Below are 19,857 nucleotides of genomic sequence, written 5' to 3'. Positions count from 1 at the left end.
GTACAAGATATGGTTGAAGTGAGTTACTTCCCTCCACCTCCTCCTCTCCAGATTAGGGGAAGCTCAGACTGGCTTCAGGAACAGTGCAGGAGTGCAAGACAAGCACAACAAATCGTATATTGACGAGCTACGACAAGTCCAACACTGTGGGTCTTACACCCAGTGCACAGTGGATAACGTGAGTGGTAGTGCTATCTTACACTGGCATTTTTCTCCACGTTTGCAGGACCACAAATGAACTTGCACCTGTCTGTGCCCATGGGCGGAGGTGTAATAATGAAGGTGTGGACAGGCACGTGGTATTTTGTGTATGGCTCATTGTTGATGAAACCTCTTGTGTCACATACCTGTGGTGCAGTGGGTCCATGTGCACAAACAGAGCATTGGGCTGGTGTGCACACACGTCTCCGCAATCACAAAACACCTTTCATTTCATTTTCACCTTTCAAGTTTTTTCCCGCATAAGAGAACGGATTAGTGCTGTTATTCTCTGTCAGGGATATAGTGTAAATTTAGAAATAAACAGTGTGTGGGTGTGTGTGTGTGTGTTTGGATCCTATCTAATGCTGAGGAACAGGGCAGAGGAGAGGCGAGCTGACCCAGACTGGTTGTGAAGCTACACCTCAACCCGGCTGAACACCCACCTGAACCAGATTGAGGTGCAGCATCGCAGCTGCCCATTCTCCATCTTCTCCTAGCAGCAGAGGAGGAAATGGAATCAGAACATGTCACTGAAGTTTCATAACCCGTACACCAAAAAATCAGACAGATTATCCAGCGGGTATACAGCCAACAACAGACTCTGACAGACACACACAGATCTTTGTCTCCCCGGGTTGGGCCGATCTCATAGTCAGATATAAGGTGTTGAGTGCTTGAGTGCAAAGACTTGAGATTTACTTGTGACTTGCAAAACTATGACTTGCTCCCACCTCTGATTCCTGTTCTTGTATGAGCTATCATTGTGTAATGTTCTCCTTCTAAAAGGCTCACATTTGAAATACCTCAGTAAGTTTCTACATTAGGGTTAACTGATAATCTTCTTGAAAAACTCCTGCTTCCTTTGATCAACTTCAAAAAACCTCAGTATTTATATATACTTGTCCATGTCTCAGTCACAGAACAAAAATGATGTGATTTCAGCTTTATTTTCTAATAGTTGAAAGTACAGACAAATTATTGTTAAAAGTCAGAATTTATGAGTATGAAGCCGTGTGACAGAGCCAGCTGTGTCTTCACCAGATGAGGCTTGTTTTTTTACAGTCCCACTGTTAATGTATCACCTGGTACAGTTAATGGGAGGGGTGATGCTACCCCTGGCTACATATAGAAGTTCACCTTCCACCTTTGCATGCAGTGTGTCAGTGTGGGCCAGACAACATGGGGAAAGGTTTCTACATCAGTAAAGCTGTTGGGATAGTGGGTATCATCCTGGGTGCAGGGGCTGTGGCTACAATCATTGCTCTGTCTGTTGTTTACTCACAGGAAAAGGCTAAAAACAATGAGCAAGTCTTGCCAGGAACAACCAATGCCCCTGTCACTACAACACCGGCTCCATCCAACGAACCATGGGACAAGTATCGGCTGCCGAAGAGCTTGGTGCCAGACCACTATAACCTCACCCTGTGGCCGCGACTGGCTAAAGATATCACAACTGGACTCTACATCTTTACTGGTAAGTCTTTATGCATGAAATACTCATCACCTGACGTTTGTCTTTCTTACAAAATAGTTACATTGAGTTACAGAGTACAGAGTTTGGAGGCAGGAAAAAAGATGGAGATAAAGACTGACAGACGGTTGATAGGTTAAGGTCAAGTGAATTCAAGGCAATTTTATTTATATAACACCGGATCATATTATGTCATTTCCAGCCACTTGTCATATAGAGCAGGTGTAGATTGTAGCCTTTTTAATATTATTATTATTATTATTGTTATTATTATTAATATATCAAAGCACTATGGTGACAGGCATAAACCTTGAGTGGAACCAGACTGATTGGTGGACGACCATCCACCATGACATGAAAGAGATGTAAAAAGAAAATAAGAGATTAAGAAGAAACACGCATTCAAGAAACCTTCTACCTGCAGGGATTTTGGATTAGGATGTATCCTGACTTTTGACTCATCTATGACAGTTTTATGGCCTAGTATTTAGCTTCATATTTTTTTTTCCAAATGTAATGTAAAGCCCTTGTCTGCTCCTGATGCACCCATACAGGTTTGTGAATCAGAACTTCTTGGCTGAAACTGAGGGCAATCCTTCTAGTTTTACCAGGTTTTTATATCACTCTGAACAGCAGATATATAAAATAACAATCTCAACTCATGGATGTTAGTAGCTTGTTCTGAGGCTTTTCTGGACTACATTTTCAGCAGCAGTTAATAAAATCAAGAAATGTCATCTATAGATTCATGTACATGAACTGGAATATTTTGTCGTGACAGTTATCACAACTTTCAAAGTAATGAGGAGAAAGGCAGTATAAAGTGCAAGGAAGTCCATGCAGGTAGGAGGCTGGGGTGGATGGGTGGTTCAGGCTCAGGATGTTCACACAGGAGGCTGGGGTTTATCTTGTGTGAGACCAGTAGTTGATTTTGATTGTTTCATGGAAAAAGTTATTTAAACCCAAATTGCAATCTTTTCCTAATCCCAACCAAGAGCTTTTGGTGCAGAAACCTACCCAAGACTTTTATTTTGAAAGAATAACTGGATGTTTTGGAGTTTCATGACAAAAATTTTAAATTAATATCCATGTAGATTAGATGTAGTGACTATTTCACAAACTTCCATTAGACTGTTATGATATTATGTATATTTGTGTTAGTACCTCATAGATACATATCTTTTAGTGGTGCTGTCCCATAAAAAATATCCACTGTTCCAAAATATTACCTAAAAACAATCCTGTTTTGATTGTGTGATTTTCAGATAATGTTTCAAACTCTTTATTTAACTAATAAGTAGAAGAATTTTCTCAACCAGTAAAGTAACCTTAATCCTACAAGTTGTCACACAAAAAATTCAAAATCACCATATTTAGCCATATAGGTCATCTGTTCAAGCAGGTTAGTACAATCTATATTTATGTTTTTCAACCACCAGTGGCAGGGAAATGTATTTATTAAATTAATTCAAAGTAAGGGAGCATTTCTTGCAAGCCATTGCAAACCAGTTGCTAGTAGCTATGACAGATGTCAGAGAGTGAGGAAGGAAGTCAGCACCTGTGGCTAAACATCATCCATGAAGATGATTTCTGCCTGAGACATGTCAGATAGATTTTCATCAGTTGTGGTGTGGTTGTTCAAAAGTGACGAAAACAATTCCCATGATGATACGGCACCTCACGTCATCAAACCGCATCTTTTGTCATTGTTTTAATGTGACAGACCTGTAGCATTAGAATTTACATATTCTGCATTTAAGCTTCATTACATCAATTCCATGATGTGAGTAAAGTCATGTGACATAAATAACATATTTATTTCAATCCAAACCACAATCTTTTCCTAAACCTAAACACACTACACCATTTCACATTGTTAACCATGTTTTTAATGGCACATGACTTGCAAAATAAATCCAAATCTTTTTTGTGAATTGCTGGATAATTTGACCTCCTAAGGACAATTTAAGAGTTTGCAAGTGGACATTTGTTTTATGGGTCACAGGGCTCCACTCATCAAGGTGACTTTGTTTCATTTGCCACCTTCTTTTTCAGGTTTGGGAGGCTTTTTTCTGCTGCTGATCACAGCTTAAAGTTATTTCATGTTCTTTCAGGTCAGTCCACTGTGGAGTTTGTCTGTGTTGAGGAGACTGACCTGATTCTTATCCACTCCAATAAGCTGAATTACACCAAACTTGACAATGGCCACTTGGCGAAACTGACCTCACCCAGTGGAGAGAAAGTTCCCTCCATCAAGTCGTCCTGGCTCCAGAATGTGACTCAGTACCTGGTCCTACAGTTGGATGGTAAACTGTCGAAGGACAAGAAGTACCACCTTTACACTGATTTTACCGGAGAGCTGGCTGATGACCTGGGAGGCTTCTACAGGAGCGAATACGAGGAGAATGGAAAGAAAAAGTATGATGATACATTTGAAACCAACTGGGGCAAAAAATTGTCTTGAAAGTTTCAGAACCTGCAGTATCCAGCAATTGAGCTTTTTTTTTAAAACAACAATCTTCATTTGTCTGTTTCTTTCAGGGTTGTTGCCACTACTCAGATGCAACCGACAGATGCCAGGAAATCTTTCCCCTGTTTTGACGAGCCAGCTATGAAAGCTATTTTCTACATCACTCTGATCCACGACAAGGGAACTGTGGCTCTGTCCAATGGTGCACAAAAAGGTTAGTGGCACTATACTGCATGTGTTTGAGGAAAATAATGACGATCCTTTTGTTTTAAAAGTTGATGTGAAAGAATTTTAATGGTGAACTAAGCCTGGACAGCAGGATAATAATCAAATCAAAGATTTTCCAATAAATGTATTTCTTCTACAGAATCAAGCAGCGTTCAAATGGGACGTCAAAGCCTGCAGAAGACAGTTTTTGAGCCAACTGAGAAAATGTCCACTTACCTGTTGGCATTCATTGTCAGTGACTATGACTACGTCAACAACACCATTGATGGAGTTTTGGTAATTGATCCCCACCTTCCATGAATACAGTCTGTATTTCCAGGAGCTGTGCATTCTGCCAAAGTGTCTTTTTTGATAGTACTGTGGGCACAAAAGGCAAATGAACTGTCAAACACATGATATAAGCATATAAATAACGTTTATTGCCAGTGAATAGTGACTACAGCAGGAATATGTTGAAATGAACATCAACAGGTGTTTACAAGATGCACAACTGAACCCTAAATCAAAAACCTGTTGGTTTCACTTACAGTCAGAGATGACACTTCTGAAATGACAGCTGCTAAAGACAAGACCGTTCTGTGTGTCTCAACAACATCACACTAGAAACATGTACATTAGCGCTTGAAGAGATGCACACATATCAATGATAGAATACATATGCGAGTTAACACATTTCTGACTCTGTGAAAGACACTGTTGCAGAATAATTCAATGTCCACATGATTTGGCTGAAGCAACACATAGAATCTAATTTTAAAAATCTATAAATAGTGGTGCTAATATCATGCATTTCAAGATAATAATAAGAATAAGAATAAGAATAAGAATAAGAATATCAATTTAAAACCTCAGATTCCATGGTTTCATGGTTATGATGTTCAGTTTGAAGAGGTCAGACTCTTACACATTTTTGTTTGTTTGTGTGTGTTTTGTGACGTGGGTTTAGATCCGAATCTTTGCCCGGAAACCTGCTATTGCCGCTGGTCAAGGAGATTATGCCCTTAACATAACTGGACCCATCCTTAAGTTCTTTGAGAAGTATTATGCTTCCAAATACCCTCTGCCCAAGTCTGGTAAGTCCACCACACATGACGATCACAACTGCTAATCCAGAGGGTTACTTTCTGTGTTTACAAGCATTCAGAATGATTAATAGAATTGAAGTTTGTTCACAAAGCCTCAGGAGGCTTACAGTAATTGCCCCGAAATGTCTTGATGGGAATGCCAGACCCGATCTAAACCATGACCTTTTTCAAAATTAGTTTCTATAACATCTTGCAGAAATTTCACAAAACTTGAGATGGGGATTTCAAATTTAGGATGTCCTACAGTCAGAATGGCCCTAGTTGAAAATGGGAATAATACACAGGCTGAAAATTACAAGAAAATTCTTTAACCTAACCAATTTATACAATGGACTGCAACAACACTATTACATACACACTCTACACATGCAAAAAATAAAAAAACAAATAAATAAATAATGCATTCTTTTATCTGAGGGCAACACTTTTCATATCCTTCTTCTTATGTGTCTTTTATAAACATATTAAATTTGTTGCCTGAATACTTTTTTCCTGCTCAACATGTAGCCTATTAAAGTTGGACTAAGAGATTCTGGAGAAAGACAGTTGATTGTTGAGTCTAATTCCCTCGTCTTCATATCCAGACCCTTGAGCCTCATTATTTAGCTGAGTGGCTTGGTCCAAGCCACCAACCCAAAGAGTTCATATTTGACAACCTGGGAATGAGACTCAAGCATCAACTGTCTTTATCCAGAATGTCTCCACCTTTAAGTTCGTAGAGCACACCTATGTAGTTATACATTAATATTCAAGGTTTCAAGGTTTATTATCATTATACAATGCACGGTTGTACAACATGATACAATATGACATGTAATTCTCTAATTTGGCAGTCCACCCTCTTCAGTGGTCAGTAATCCTTCCAATCACATTTACTACCATCACATTTGTTTTTATGGTCGACTTTTGTAGACTGAAACATTGGCTGCCACTTCCAATGAAACAGCTGTGTCAGCAGTTTCAAACACCATATACAACACCCATCCTTCATCTGTTGATGCAAGACTTATCTGCTAATCCCAGGGATGCTAGTATCTATCATTTATGAACTTTATGACAGGACTTAGGGAACAAGATCTGAGAAGATCACGCACAGTATTAATTATTAACAGATCCAACTTGATTGTCATAGGGTCTTTGATGATAGTTGTAGTCTGTCTTCATCTAGTCTTTGTTGGTGAGTTCATGCGGTTCATTTCCTGATTTTGTTACAGAACCATCAATCTTCATCCTCTCTCTAGATCACAGGTTTTAACACAGATGCTGTGAGAACTTAAAGTTCAATCTAACAAGCACTCAACCATATACAATGTCTTTCCTCCTGCAGATCAAATAGCTCTACCAGACTTTAATGCTGGAGCCATGGAGAACTGGGGTCTGATTACGTACAGAGAGACAGCACTGCTCTACGATAAAGAGTTCTCCTCCAACTCCAATAAGCAGAGGATTGCCACCATCATCGCTCATGAACTGGCTCACATGGTTAGACTTTAAGTATCACTTTACAAAGTCTGCTTTATATGTATGGTGGTTACAACACCTGCTGGTTATTGTGATCTGCTCTTCAATCTGTGGAAAATAATTTAACATTTGAGAAAATAAATTTGGACTCAGTCTCTGAAACTTTGAAAGAGGAGCTTGGAAAGACCTGTTTGGAGGTCTAAGTAGAGTGTCAAGACAGCCGAAACAAATCTGAGCCAAGTCTTAAGAAGGTTTTAGCAAAGGCCAAGCCTCATGTCCCAAGAGCAAGTCCAAGTTGAGTGTCAGGTCCTTGAGGGAAAGTCCAAGTCAGATCTCAAGTCTTGTCAAAGGAAGTTTCAAGTCAAGTATCAAGTCCTTGAGAACCAGTTCATGTCCTGTCAACGGTCTTGTCAAAACAGATTTAAAATGAAATCTTGAGTCCTCAGGTCAAGTCCAAGTAAAGTCTGAAATCTTGTCAAATCAACTATCAAGTCAAATCTCAAATCCTAGAGACCATGTCCAAGCCAAATCTCAAGTATTGTCAAAGAAGCAGCTCCCAAGTCAGATGTAAGACTTTGTAGGCAAATCCAAACCAATCACTGCTCTTGTGAAAGCATGTTTTAAACCAAGTCTCAAGTTCTTGAGGGCAAGTCTAAGTCAGCTTTCAAGACTTGTCAAAGGGGGTTTCAAATAAAATCTCAAATCTCAGAGAGCATGTCCAAGTCAAGTTTCAAGTCATGTCAAAGGATATTTCAAGTCAATTTTCAAGTCATGTCAAAGCATGTTTCAAGTCAAGTCTCAAGTCCTTGAGAGCCAGTTCAAGCCCTGGTCTTGAGACCTTGAGGGCAAGTCCACATAAATCTCTGTTCTTGTCAAAGCAAGTTTTAGCTCTAAGTCCAAGTGTGTTAAAATGTCACAGCATTTAATTGATTGACAAGGACAGTCAAGTTTTTAAGACATTAAATCTCAATGAAGTCAAGTCTCACAGCAGTCATGTCGTTGTTTTTTGGACTAGAGAGTGTCTCAGGTCCTAGTCTCCAAGTCTGCAGGTCTGGGAGCCTGTACAGAGATGCTGTCTTATGATGATGTCTTATTTATTATTAGTTTTTACTTGGCATAGCAATCAAACCTTTCATTTGTGCTGTCCTTTCAGTGGTTTGGTAATCTGGTGACCCTGAGGTGGTGGAACGACTTGTGGCTGAATGAAGGCTTTGCATCCTATGTAGAGTACCTGGGAGCAGACGATGCTGAACCTGACTGGAATGTGGTAAGAATTTCCCTCCCACTTCATGGCGTCAACAATGCGTGTAATGAAGGATGGCAGTGACAGTGATCCGGGCAGTTGTAACCATACTCTCTTATTTGTCTTGTAATAGAAAGACCTCATCGTGCTCAGCGATGTCCACAGGGTGTTTGCTGTTGATGCCCTGGCCTCCTCTCACCCTCTGTCCTCTAAAGAAGAGGATATCCAGAAGCCAGCACAGATCAGTGAGCTGTTTGATGCCATCTCATACAGCAAGGTAACCTTAAACGCCAACAGAACACATTTCTTATCTCTCATCCTAAGATCAATCCACCATTCCAGCCTGTAACTTTTTTTCCCATATATTCAGGGAGCGTCTGTTCTGAGGATGTTGTCGGATTTCCTAAGTGAAGACGTTTTCACAATGGGACTCAGGGTAAGGACTTAAAGAATCTTGCATAACTGATCCTTAGCAGAATTAAGGTACACATGTCCTTAGCAGATTCATTCTATTACTATGCTGACCTGTTACCTGCAAATCACTCAACCCGACCTCCCTCGGTTGTGTCTTGGAAAAATATTTGTCAGTGTGCGCAGCACCTAAAAATCCTGGCAGCTGATTAGGCTTGATAGATGTTAAAATACTGCACAATCATTTAGTTCATTTTTAACCATGCTTGCACCCAAGAATTAACCTCCAGCGTGTACACCAACACAGTGTAGGATGCTGATTTAGGGTGTAGGTTTTGACCTCATCATTTTCCATTAGGAAGCATCAAGCTCAGCACAGCAGGGAGTTGGGGGAGTGGAGAACAGTTCGGAGCATTGGCAGCAAAGCAAAGCACTGCCAGCTTAAGAACACATGACAATTCTAGCACATCATTATAGGTGTGAACTATGTTGCAGTGAAAAGAGTTTGGATTGTGAATGTGAGGTAGCTTGAATTTCATTAGACTGAAAGCAAAATACTATTTGTAATAAATTTGTCTCTGTGTTTTCTCTGTCCACCCTGCAGACCTACCTGGATGAGTTTAAGTTTGGGAATGCAGTCTACACAGACCTTTGGAAGCATCTGCAGATGGCATGTTCTTTTCTATAGACTCTTTAATTCGGAACATTTAACATTTTCAACAAAACGATCATCAGTACAATCTACTGTCACATAATGTTTTTACTGTTTGTCTGATTCTACAGGCTGTTGAAAATAATAAGACCAACCTTCCTGAGACTGTCAATAACATCATGAACACCTGGGTGCTGCAGATGGGTTTTCCTGTGGTTACCATAGATACCACCACTGGTTTCGTAGACCAGAAGCACTTTCTCTTGGATCCAGACTCTGTAGTTACCACTCCATCTCCCTACAAGTAAGCACACTAACATTTTTTCATCCTTGCCTCTCCCTACACTTGTACTACCACTACTTTTACATTAATACTATGATCTTCATTATAGTGTCTAGTGTTGTCTACTGATAGTAAAGATGCTGCTTGCTGAGACTTTCTTTTTTGTTTTAATGACATCATGATACAGCTGATACACCCTCCCTTGTCCAAGTCATGAAGACTAATTAGATAAACACCATATGGGTATATGGGGTTACTAATGCAGTTGTTTATCCTACAGCTATGAATGGATCGTCCCGATGAAGTGGATGAAGACTGCTAAGCACCAGGAACCAAAGTGGCTGATGAAAAAATCAGGTGGGACATAAAGACACAAACATTAACATGGTTATTTTGTGCTGATAAATGAATGACTTCAGACTGATAGTTTAGTGAATGGAGATCTTTTTGCAAATGCATACAATATCACTGCGGGCCCTTGTTAAAGGTCAAGCCAAGTCAGATAGTCACTGGTTGCAAGTAAGTGTCAAAGGACTTTAGAAAGAAAAAATATTTCAGGATTTGATCAATCAGCAATCAATTATAAGTAAAAAATATTAAGCCATATGAATGCACCTTTGCCTCAATTAGAATGAAAGGATGAATCTGTGTCTACTTGGCGTCTTTGCATTGACTTACAATCGAGCCATCTCTATGCCAACAAATTCTTTTCATTTGATCTGAACACATAGGAGGTTTTGTGGTGGTGCAATGTCACACTACTTCTGCCTTCAATTCTACCGGTTTCCAACACAGAAAGATGAGAAATCTATGAGAGATTGAACATCTTGCCCTCCAAACAATGAAGCTACAGTGTAACTCCATCACTCCATTTCAGTGGCTATCCACAGACCGTTTTCCTCTGTGTTGTCCTCTTTACCGTTCTGCTAGCAGCAGCTGCATTGATGCACTTTGGATTTCACTCTGGATTTGATGTTGCTGCTGTGTGTTGCATTGCAAGTGATGCCGAGGACACTTTGAAATCCGATTTGAGAAAGCTCAAGGATAAAGAGACTTAAGAGTTCACTGGCTGTGAAAATCACCCCCAGAAGACACATAATAAGCAGACACTGACACGGTGAAAGGCATGAAATTAATATAGCATCTTGGTCTTGTGTACAGCAGTAAAGACTAACTTCAACCTTCCTTTCTCCTGTAGATACAATCAATGAAATGAAGACATCAGACGCTGACTGGGTGCTGGCCAACCTCAATGTGGTGGGATACTACAGGGTCAACTATGACCAGGGCAACTGGGACAAAATCCTAAATGTTCTGAACACGAGTCATCAGGTAAGACACAGCTGATGCATAGCAATATTATTATATCACCATACATAACATGCGTCTTGATCTGAGAGGTTTTGCTCTTGTTTTTTAAGACTATACCAGTGATCAACAGAGCTCAGTTGGTGGATGATGCCTTCAACCTGGCCAGGTAAGTCCTGCTAGGAAACTGATGAAAGTACACAAGTATTTTGCCAATGTATCGAAAGGTAAAACTGAAAACACTCTAGACTGTAACGAATGATGATCAAGATATAGAAATTTAACATTCATTTTCACAATCTTGTCACCCTAAAGGGCAAAGATCATCCCCACAGAGCTGGCCCTCAGAACAACCAAGTACCTGAACAAGGAGAGAGAATATATGCCCTGGGAGTCGGCCCTGAACAACCTGGACTTCTTCTACCTCATGTTTGACCGCAGCGAGGTTTATGGTCCTATGCAGGTGTGCTTTCTTTTCAGCCAAACATACCGGCAGCAAAAATCAAAACAGCCAAATAAATTACTGTTATTCTTCTGTAGCGTCATGGAATTATCATGTTTTCTTAGCTCTGTTATGCTTCTTTTTAGGATTACCTGAGGCAACAGGTCGCCCCTCTGTTTGAACATTTCAGAAACTTAACTGGCAACTGGACGGACGTGCCTACTGGACACATGGACCAGTGAGTAAAGAGTCCTGCACTCTTTCTACTGTTCTGGAGATCATACTTTTTAAATGCGAAAAGTTAAACAACATTAAGGGCACATTATCATTAGTACTTTAATAGGGACAGAAAAGTTGAGCCAAATAAGGCTCAAGCTTGACAGTATTCCGTCCAAATCTGACCTGAACATGTCCTTCATTAGCATATTTCCAAACCCGATTACAGCCTGATATTTTTCTTAACAATCTTCCTGCTAAGTACTAAACAGTAGGAGTTGGCAGTGAAAGGAACAATATATGGGGGGAATTCGAACTGGTAATGACAAAATTAGGAAGAAAAAAATTAATACCACTACCACTGGTGCTGCTAATTATAATAATATTAACATATTAACAACACAATAACAACATATTTGCAAACTTGCTACCAGAGACTAGCATTACCACAGGCTAGCAGTTGCTTTTAGATGTCATTTACCTTCAAAAGCCATTACAAACCTGATTGAGATGAATTCACTTTGCAGGTGATATGTCGGTTTATTGTCAGGCTGTGCCCCCTAGTGGATGTAGTAAACATGGCAGGAGAAGTAAAAGGAGCGAAATAGGAGGAGTTTGGGTGGATTGATGGCTTAAACACCCAGGAGACTGGTGTTTGAATCCTGTGTGAAACAAAAAGTGAACCCAGGATTAATTTAAGTTTTGAGTACCTTAAAATGTCATTACAGATATGACATGACTTCCTAACCAAGTAGTTTTATTACCTAAACCTGATCTAACCCTGTTACTCTTTTACATTGTATGTATCATGTGCTATGTCACATGACCAATGTAACGCAGTTAAAGGGTTGTTAAAGGGATAGTCCACCAAAAAAATGAAAATTCACCAATTATCCACTCACCTTCATGCCAGGTTTAGTTTTTTAGTTCACAAAACACTGCTGGAGTTTCAGAGGAAAACAGCGTTGCAGAATCTCCCAAACAATGAAAGTGAATAGTGACCAGTTTTCAAACAAAAAGCTGAATAAAAACATAAAGTTCCTCCATGCTGCCATGTTGACTGAAAAATGTTATTTACAGCATGTTTTTAGTCTGAATCTTCACTGTAGATCTTTAGCTTGGAGCCACGTTCACGTTCACGTGCACATGCACACTGTCTGAACTGTGTGTGTGTGTGTCAAACGTCATGTTGGTGCATTAGGAGACTTGACAGACAAGCAGTGTGGAGGCATTTTATGTTTTTTTTCCAGTTGGTTTTTATATTTGAAAACTGGTCACCATTCCCTTCCATTGTTTGAGAGATTCTGTAACACTGTTTTCCTGTGAAACTCCAGCAGTGTTTTGTGTACTAACAAAATAAACCTGTCCCTCAGTTGACATGAGGCTGGGCTCTTTCTGGGCTCCTGCTAAAACTCTGTCTCCTTCCTGTTTCTCCAGGTATAATCAGGTGAATGCTATTAGCCTGGCTTGCAGGACAGGCCTCAAGGAGTGTCAGGATCTGGTCAAGGGATGGTTCAAACAATGGATGGACACTGATGTCAACCCGTGAGTATCATCTTATTTTCTGTCTGCTATAATGTACATAAGCTGCTACCATCTGTCCATCATCATGATCTAATGTCTATCTTGCTTCAGGATCCACGCCAATCTGCGCTCCACTGTGTACTGCAATGCCATTGCAGCAGGTGGCGCTGCAGAGTGGAATTTTGCTTGGAAAATGTTTGAAAACGCCACTATTGCTATTGAAGCTGACAAACTCCGCTATGCCCTGTCCTGCACGAAGCAACCCTGGCTGCTCAACAGGTCTGCTAATAGACAGCCGTGTTAATACTGTCAGATTTACTACTGCAGTGTATCACTGACCCTGCCCACTGCTCTGCTTGAACCTTTTCAGGTACCTGGAGTACACTCTGGATCCAGAAAAGATCCGGAAGCAGGATGCCACTTCTACCATTGTCTACATTGCCAACAATGTGATTGGTCAGTCTCTGGCGTGGGACTTTGTCAGGGCACGATGGTCATACATTTTCAATGAGTGAGTACTGCTCAGTTGCTGACGTCACTGCACTCCCATGAAACATGACAAAAGGCACCAGATTTTGTATCAGTCAGTTTTTTAAAGTCTGCTCAGGGTTTGTTTTGACAGGACATGCCATTTTTAAAGGTGCTGTAACAGACTTTACTGTTCTGGGTGAAAGTTGTTATAAAAGTAGATTTATGGTGTTAGGTAACACATCTCTGAGACCCGATGAGTATCACATGCTGAATGCAAGATAATAAAAGAGCCATCACATAATCACGTAACAGCAGACTGTCAGTTTTACAGTCACATTTATTATGAGTGAAATCTTTTATTGACTCAGCATGCTCACTGTGATTCAAACTGTGCCTCAGATGAACTTTGGTCTTGACCCATTGTAAACCTCACAGGCCGTCCATTGGCAGGTGCTGAGAACAGTTTCCTGACAACTGAATTAAGTTTGTAGCGTTTTGTGTCAGTGGCAGTTCACATTGTTCAAATATAATTTTTCTTTTGTCATTTTCTCTAATATAACAAGTGCCCTCCCATTCTTGAGAATCAGGAAAAATCATGTCCTACCAAAAAAAGTAATTATTGTCTCTATTATAATTACCAAAAATTAAAACTTTCTTAACTTGCTCCACAACTTCAAACAATTAGAAAAATTGTTTTAAATGATGAATTATGCTAAAAGTTGTCCAGATCTAAAACTAACAATACCTACTGATAACATGGATATAAAGCTGTGCTATTATAATCATATTTGTTATAAAATGCTTTTTTAAATTAAAATGTTGGCCCTTCAAAGTTGTGTCCCAGATTTCCATCAACTCTGTCAGATTTGCACAAAAACATGATTTAATTAAGCATAAAAAAGGTTAGCTATACCCTGACCGATGTCTCAGTTCAAGCAGTGGTAAACTTTCTATTTTTGGACAAATTGATTCAATAATATTTCTATCAGATGTGTCTCAATCATAACATGTCAACTCTGTAGCCCTTCTAAATCAAAGTTAAATTTTGATTAGCATTAAGAGAACTCTGAGACACTTTAAATAATAAAATGCCTGCTCACTATGACTATGTTGTGAAATGGAAAAATGTAACATTTTGTCGACTCCTAACATGTCAACTCCATTTTCCATCTGCTGATGTTGACATTAATAAAAAAATTAGTCACTAAGAGGTTGGCCTGTTCCAAAGTTTAATGGCCAAAAGTTTTATTATAAAAAAATCATTATAACTGTACACATGACTAAAAATAAACGTCTGACAGATTGTGATTAAGTATTATAGAAACATGGTCATTCTTTTATTTTACCTCCAATATAGGTAGATTTGCTATTTTTAGAGACCTTTAAACTAAATGTGGTAATTTAGTAATTGTATCTAAAAAACAGTACACATGTACACTATGTATATCTCGGAGACATGGAGAGCAGGACAGGCTGTATGCCCAGCATATTTACATGAGAGTGGTGGAAAAAGGTAGAGACAATAATGCACAGATCACTTCATGTCCCTACTGGCCTGTCAGCAGTCAATGGCGGTATAAGTCAATAAAAATAGTTTTTAAACCATAGTGCAACCATGAGAGCTCCTTTAAAATAGTGTGAATAGTATGTGAGATTAGCTGTGGACAGAAACACACACACACACACACACACACACACACACACACACACACACACACACACACACACACACACACACACACACACACTACCAAACACATGATCCTTTCCTGACATAGATAATAAATGGTAGGCAGAAATTTCAGCCTTTATCAGAATTCTTGTCTCTTTGATTTGTAGAAACAGAGTTCATTTCACAATCTGATTCTCACTGGCAGTAAAGACGATTCTGCCTGCCTGTCAACAGTTACTTTTCATTTGCATCCAGTGGCCTGATTATTGGCTTTGTTTTCACACTCACAGGTATGGCGGTGGATCGTTCTCCTTCTCCAACCTCATCAACGGAGTCACTGAGCGCTTCTCCACTGAGTTTGAGCTTCAACAGGTGAGATGTTCTAGACTTTTTTTTTTTTGGCCACTAAGTTTCTTTGAGTTTCTAATGCATTTTTCAGAGGTTTACCCACAATCAGACAAATATGTATCTCTACTTTTAGAGAGTTTTACGTCTTAAAACTGAACGTCATTCCAGATTTAGGTTTGATTCAATCATTAATGCTGTGCTATCAAATTAGATAACAAATGTGCAAATCTTAAGTCATAATCTCGTATCAAGGCACCAATTTCAAGTCCTCAGACCCTGATTTTACAACCAAGTAAAAGTTTCTCTTAGTGCCCCAGAGTGCCCAGTCTATATTTCATGATAACACCTGGAAACACCATCATTTTAAAATCATCCCAGTTCATTAAAATACTTAACAAAAGTCCTGAGCTTTGTGGTCTTAACACCTGAAGTTGTCCATAACAACTGACATAATATTGAGATCTGTGACTTTTCCGTCGTTGAACAGCAGGACCTCCCTGGTTCTCACTGCCTGAGGCAGACACTGTTGTCTCAGGGGAAGCAGTGTCGGTAGAGAGGACTGATTGGGGTGTGACTTTTCCACATATAAATTCATTTATTTTTCTAATATAAGGTGCCAAAAACACTTACTACCACATTACTGATGTTTCTCTTATAGCAGAGCTGTGTGGGGTAGTGTGGGACATTTCTCTTTTATTTTGAAAGCTCAGCATTATCCATCAGATTCATTCCATCAAACTTGGTCTGGAGGGTCAAGTGGAATTTTTTCCTTAATATGATATAAAGGCCAAGTCAGTTTCAAATCAAAGAAACCCCAAGAAATTGCCCATTTGCTTAACCTTCCTCCCAAATCATAGCTTAGCAACTCTAACTAGGCATGGTAGGTCCGTCCAGCTTTGGATTTTTTGTCAGGCTGAAGTGATACTCCACACTGAAAGAAACTGGAGGGTTGTGTCCTTTTCTTTCTCAACTCATTTCAAGTTTTGTTTGTTGTGACAGCTGAAGCAGTTCAAGGAAGATAACTCAGATGTCGGTTTCGGCTCTGGGACCCTGGCAGTGGATCAGTCCATCGAGAGGACCATGGGCAACATAAAATGGCTCGCAGCCAACAAGGAGAATGTTTTCAACTGGTTCACAAATGCAACAAAGCTTGAATGATACCTTGTATTTAACTTTTATTTCATGTAATTTAAAATGTTATGTTCATCATCAAAAATAAATCTAGATTTCACACAATGTCAACTGAAAGTAAATGAACACCAGCTGCCTGGCAGAGGTAGTTTATATGGTCATCATAATGGATTTCAGCTTCTTTAAAATAAACCAAGTTTGCTCTGTTTGGATGAATTTAATCTGTAAAAAAGAGACATGCATCCTCTTTGGCTTTCTGTTATCATCAGCTGAGAAAACATTGAAATTGAAACAGCTTTTTTTTTTTTTTTACTGTACTTTTTTCCGTATTTAATGTTGAGTCCCTTAAGTGTTTCTTTATGTACCAGGAACGTTCTCTTTTCACATGTCACTGCAGGGGCTCTGTAATTTTCAAGAGTAAATGTTTAAGATATTACCTGTCCAAATACAAAATACTTTTTGGTCAAACTGTTATTGCCTATTTCCTTTATTTATTCTTCAGATTCTGCAAAAACTTTATTTTTCTGGTTATGACAGCTGTCTGCTATGAACATCACAAGTCAGCCTGAACCAGTATTATTTCCAGTATTATTTCCAATTAATCACTGTCAAAGTCTTCATCTATCTGTTTAGATCCAGTATAGCTTCCAAACATTTACTTAACTGTTTATGTCCTAATGCTGGATATTTTGCAGGCAACAATTGTAACCTCAAAACAACAATAAATTTATTTGTTAAGAATTTGCTGTTTTATTTGTTTGTTGACTGGTTATATTCCCCTGTATTTTCAAACCCCCTAAAAACATCTAGCTAACTATTGTTTTGCAGGGATATATTGGCGGAAATGGAATATAATATTATGTATTCAACAGTGTGTAATCTGAAGAAATGTGTTTTTGTTACCTTAGAAAGAGACGCACATATCTACAGAGGAAGCAGGCCCTTTTCCAGAAAGGCGACCATGTTGCATCATCATCAAATTTCACCAAACTAGTTAGTGCTATATGTGGATATTTTTTACTGTCTGTCTTAGCAGAGAAACATCCAAGAAATTTAAATTAAAAAATATGTCTGCAAACAAAAAACAAAAAAGTTCGTCTGCCTTCATGGCCACCAGACTAATATAAGAAATGTTAATTATTCTTAAAAGAAAATACTTGAAAAAACAGTTGCTTAATTTCATGCTATTTGAACAATTTCAGTCTGTCTTTTTCTACTCTCACAGTTTGGAGACAGCCTCGATAACAATCACCTGTGACCTGTAGATGACGGCTGATTCTGGTCTTTTAACCATACTCATTCATCCACCTTTGATACCATCTTACATAACAGCCTCCTGGAGGAATTAGCTTCCACTGGCATCACTGGCACCTCTCTTGCCTGGTTTAGGCCTGGTTGTTCAACTTAACAGTTGAGATCACAGTCCTTTACAGTTACTAGTGGTGTTCCTCAGGGCTCTGTTTTGGGCCCCCTTCTATTTGTTATTTACCTTTTACCCCTTGGTCATATTTATGGGGCGACTCTGCATTCCATTTCAGTGCTATGCAGATAACACCCAGCTCTATCTCTCCACCAAGCTTACTTCCACTCTTCCAACCCCTACCTTCTCTGACTGCTTGCTGGAAATTAAATCTTGGTTTTTGTACAACTTTCTCAAAGTTTACAGTGATAAAACTGAGGTCCTCCTCACCATAGGCACTAAATCTACTTGGCTAAGCCTGACTATTCAACAATTCCATATTTCTTTGTTCCCTTTCAGTTAAGAGTGGGTGCCATCCTGGACTGCACATTCTTTCAAGCACACCTAGCGTGGCATGGTGGTGCAGTGGTTAGCACTGCTGCCTCACAGCAAGAAAGTCCCGAATTTGAATCTCCCAGCCAGCTGGGACGGGGCCTTTCTGGAGTTTGCATGTTGTTCTCCTCATGTCTGTGTGGGTTCTCTCCGGGTACTCCGGCTTCCTTGCACAATCCAAAGACATGCAGTATAATAGGTTTATTGGTGACTCTAAATGGCTCATAGGTGTGAATATGAGAGTGAATTGTTGTTTGTCTCTGTGTTTTCAGCCCTGTGATGAACTGGTGATTTGTCCAGGGTGAACCCCGCCTCTCTCCCCGTGACCCTTCAAGGATAAGTGGTTATGGACATTGAATGAATGAATGCTTACACCTCTCATTCACAGCCTGTATTACATCCTGTCATGACTATTCTAGCTGTGTTCTCTTTGGTCTTCCTCTGAAGTGCCTTCATAAACTTTAATGTTGTCCAGAATTGAGCTGCCATTACCAGAACTCCATCTATAGATCAAATCACTCCTGTTTGTCAGCAACTTCACTTGCTCTCTGTTAAATAATTTTGAGATTCAGCTTCTCAATAACCTATCCCCTTTGTGTCTTTCTGAACTCTTTCATATCTACATACCCTCCCAAACTCTCAGATCTTCTGCCGTGCCATATCATTACACCATCTGACCACTTCAGCCTTCAGGCCTTCTGTCCCCACAACATTCAGAACATTGACTCTCTCCACCTTCAAATACTACAAAGATTGTTGAACTGTCTGATTCTGTCTCTGATGATTCCAGCCACTCTGAATTTTACACTGCTGATGATTTATACCTAATTATTGTATATCACTGCTTTGTTTGATTTTATGATATCTTGATATCCTGCCATTGATGACATATCTTGTCATTTAAGCCACAACACTTCCTTGTGATTGATTCCATCAATTGCACTTCACTGCGATGCCATAGGGGACGCTGTGATGCGTCATCTGGCAAAAAAATGTCACCCAAAGAAGAAGGTAAGTACTGGAAGTGAACAGCAGAAGAAGAACATGATGTTATCTAGCATGAAAACATCAGTGCTCAGCTGCAGATCCACATGTCAGAGAGCATCATGACCCGGCCACAGAGCCTGGGAACAGACAGGGGCTGCTCACACTGCATCCTCTGGGACCCGTTCCACATCTGGGGCAGATAATGACTCCAGCCCTCGGGCCTCTCAGAAAAAAGTTTTCTCTGTTTTTTGTCTGAAAAGTGGATATTTTGATGCAACTGACCAACATTCAAGTGCTTATACAAAAAAATAATGAATTAAGCTAGAACACAATGTTTTTTGTGTCTGAAACCAGAGAATCAGTTCTTTCTTTTGATATATTCCATGTTAAGATATTCAAAGAACTGAATATTCTGTGTGTGTTAAAAAAAAATCTGTGAATTCTGTCAAAAACCCTGGAAG

General features: G+C 39.5%; 1 protein-coding gene across 1 annotated transcript; it reads left to right on the top strand.

Annotated features, from left to right (window-relative positions):
• Positions 1–1,343: 1,343 nt before the first annotated feature.
• On the top strand, positions 1,344–17,358 carry LOC146315993 (aminopeptidase N-like). The gene is made up of 21 exons (XM_084734738.1): positions 1,344–1,675; positions 3,787–4,090; positions 4,214–4,356; positions 4,510–4,646; positions 5,317–5,443; positions 6,783–6,937; positions 8,070–8,183; positions 8,293–8,436; positions 8,530–8,595; positions 9,175–9,240; positions 9,354–9,526; positions 9,786–9,862; positions 10,704–10,837; positions 10,927–10,982; positions 11,129–11,276; positions 11,402–11,493; positions 12,909–13,016; positions 13,107–13,274; positions 13,366–13,506; positions 15,429–15,510; positions 16,486–17,358. The coding sequence occupies exons 1-21, from the start codon at positions 1,381–1,383 to the stop codon at positions 16,642–16,644; spliced, it is 2,889 nt and encodes a 962-aa protein (XP_084590864.1). The 5' UTR covers positions 1,344–1,380; the 3' UTR covers positions 16,645–17,358.
• The last annotated feature ends 2,499 nt before the right edge of the window (positions 17,359–19,857 follow it).

Source organism: Lutjanus erythropterus, chromosome 13 (assembly GCF_056507025.1).
Source record: "Lutjanus erythropterus isolate fLutEry1 chromosome 13, fLutEry1.hap2, whole genome shotgun sequence".
NCBI classification, from domain to species: domain Eukaryota; kingdom Metazoa; phylum Chordata; class Actinopteri; order Lutjaniformes; family Lutjanidae; genus Lutjanus; species Lutjanus erythropterus.
Note: the sequence above shows the minus strand (reverse complement) of the source record. Positions and strands in the feature narration are given on the sequence as shown.

What these genes read in the sequence shown, in the direction of transcription:
- LOC146315993 (XM_084734738.1), top strand. Translation starts at nt 1,381, where the DNA reads ATGGGGAAAGGTTTCTACATCAGTAAAGCTGTTGGGATAGTGGGTATC. An exon ending in CCTACTGGACACATGGACCA is followed by an intron (nt 11,494 to 12,908) that starts GTGAGTAAAGAG and finishes CTGTTTCTCCAG; the next exon opens with GTATAATCAGGTGAATGCTA. An exon ending in ATGGACACTGATGTCAACCC is followed by an intron (nt 13,017 to 13,106) that starts GTGAGTATCATC and finishes ATCTTGCTTCAG; the next exon opens with GATCCACGCCAATCTGCGCT.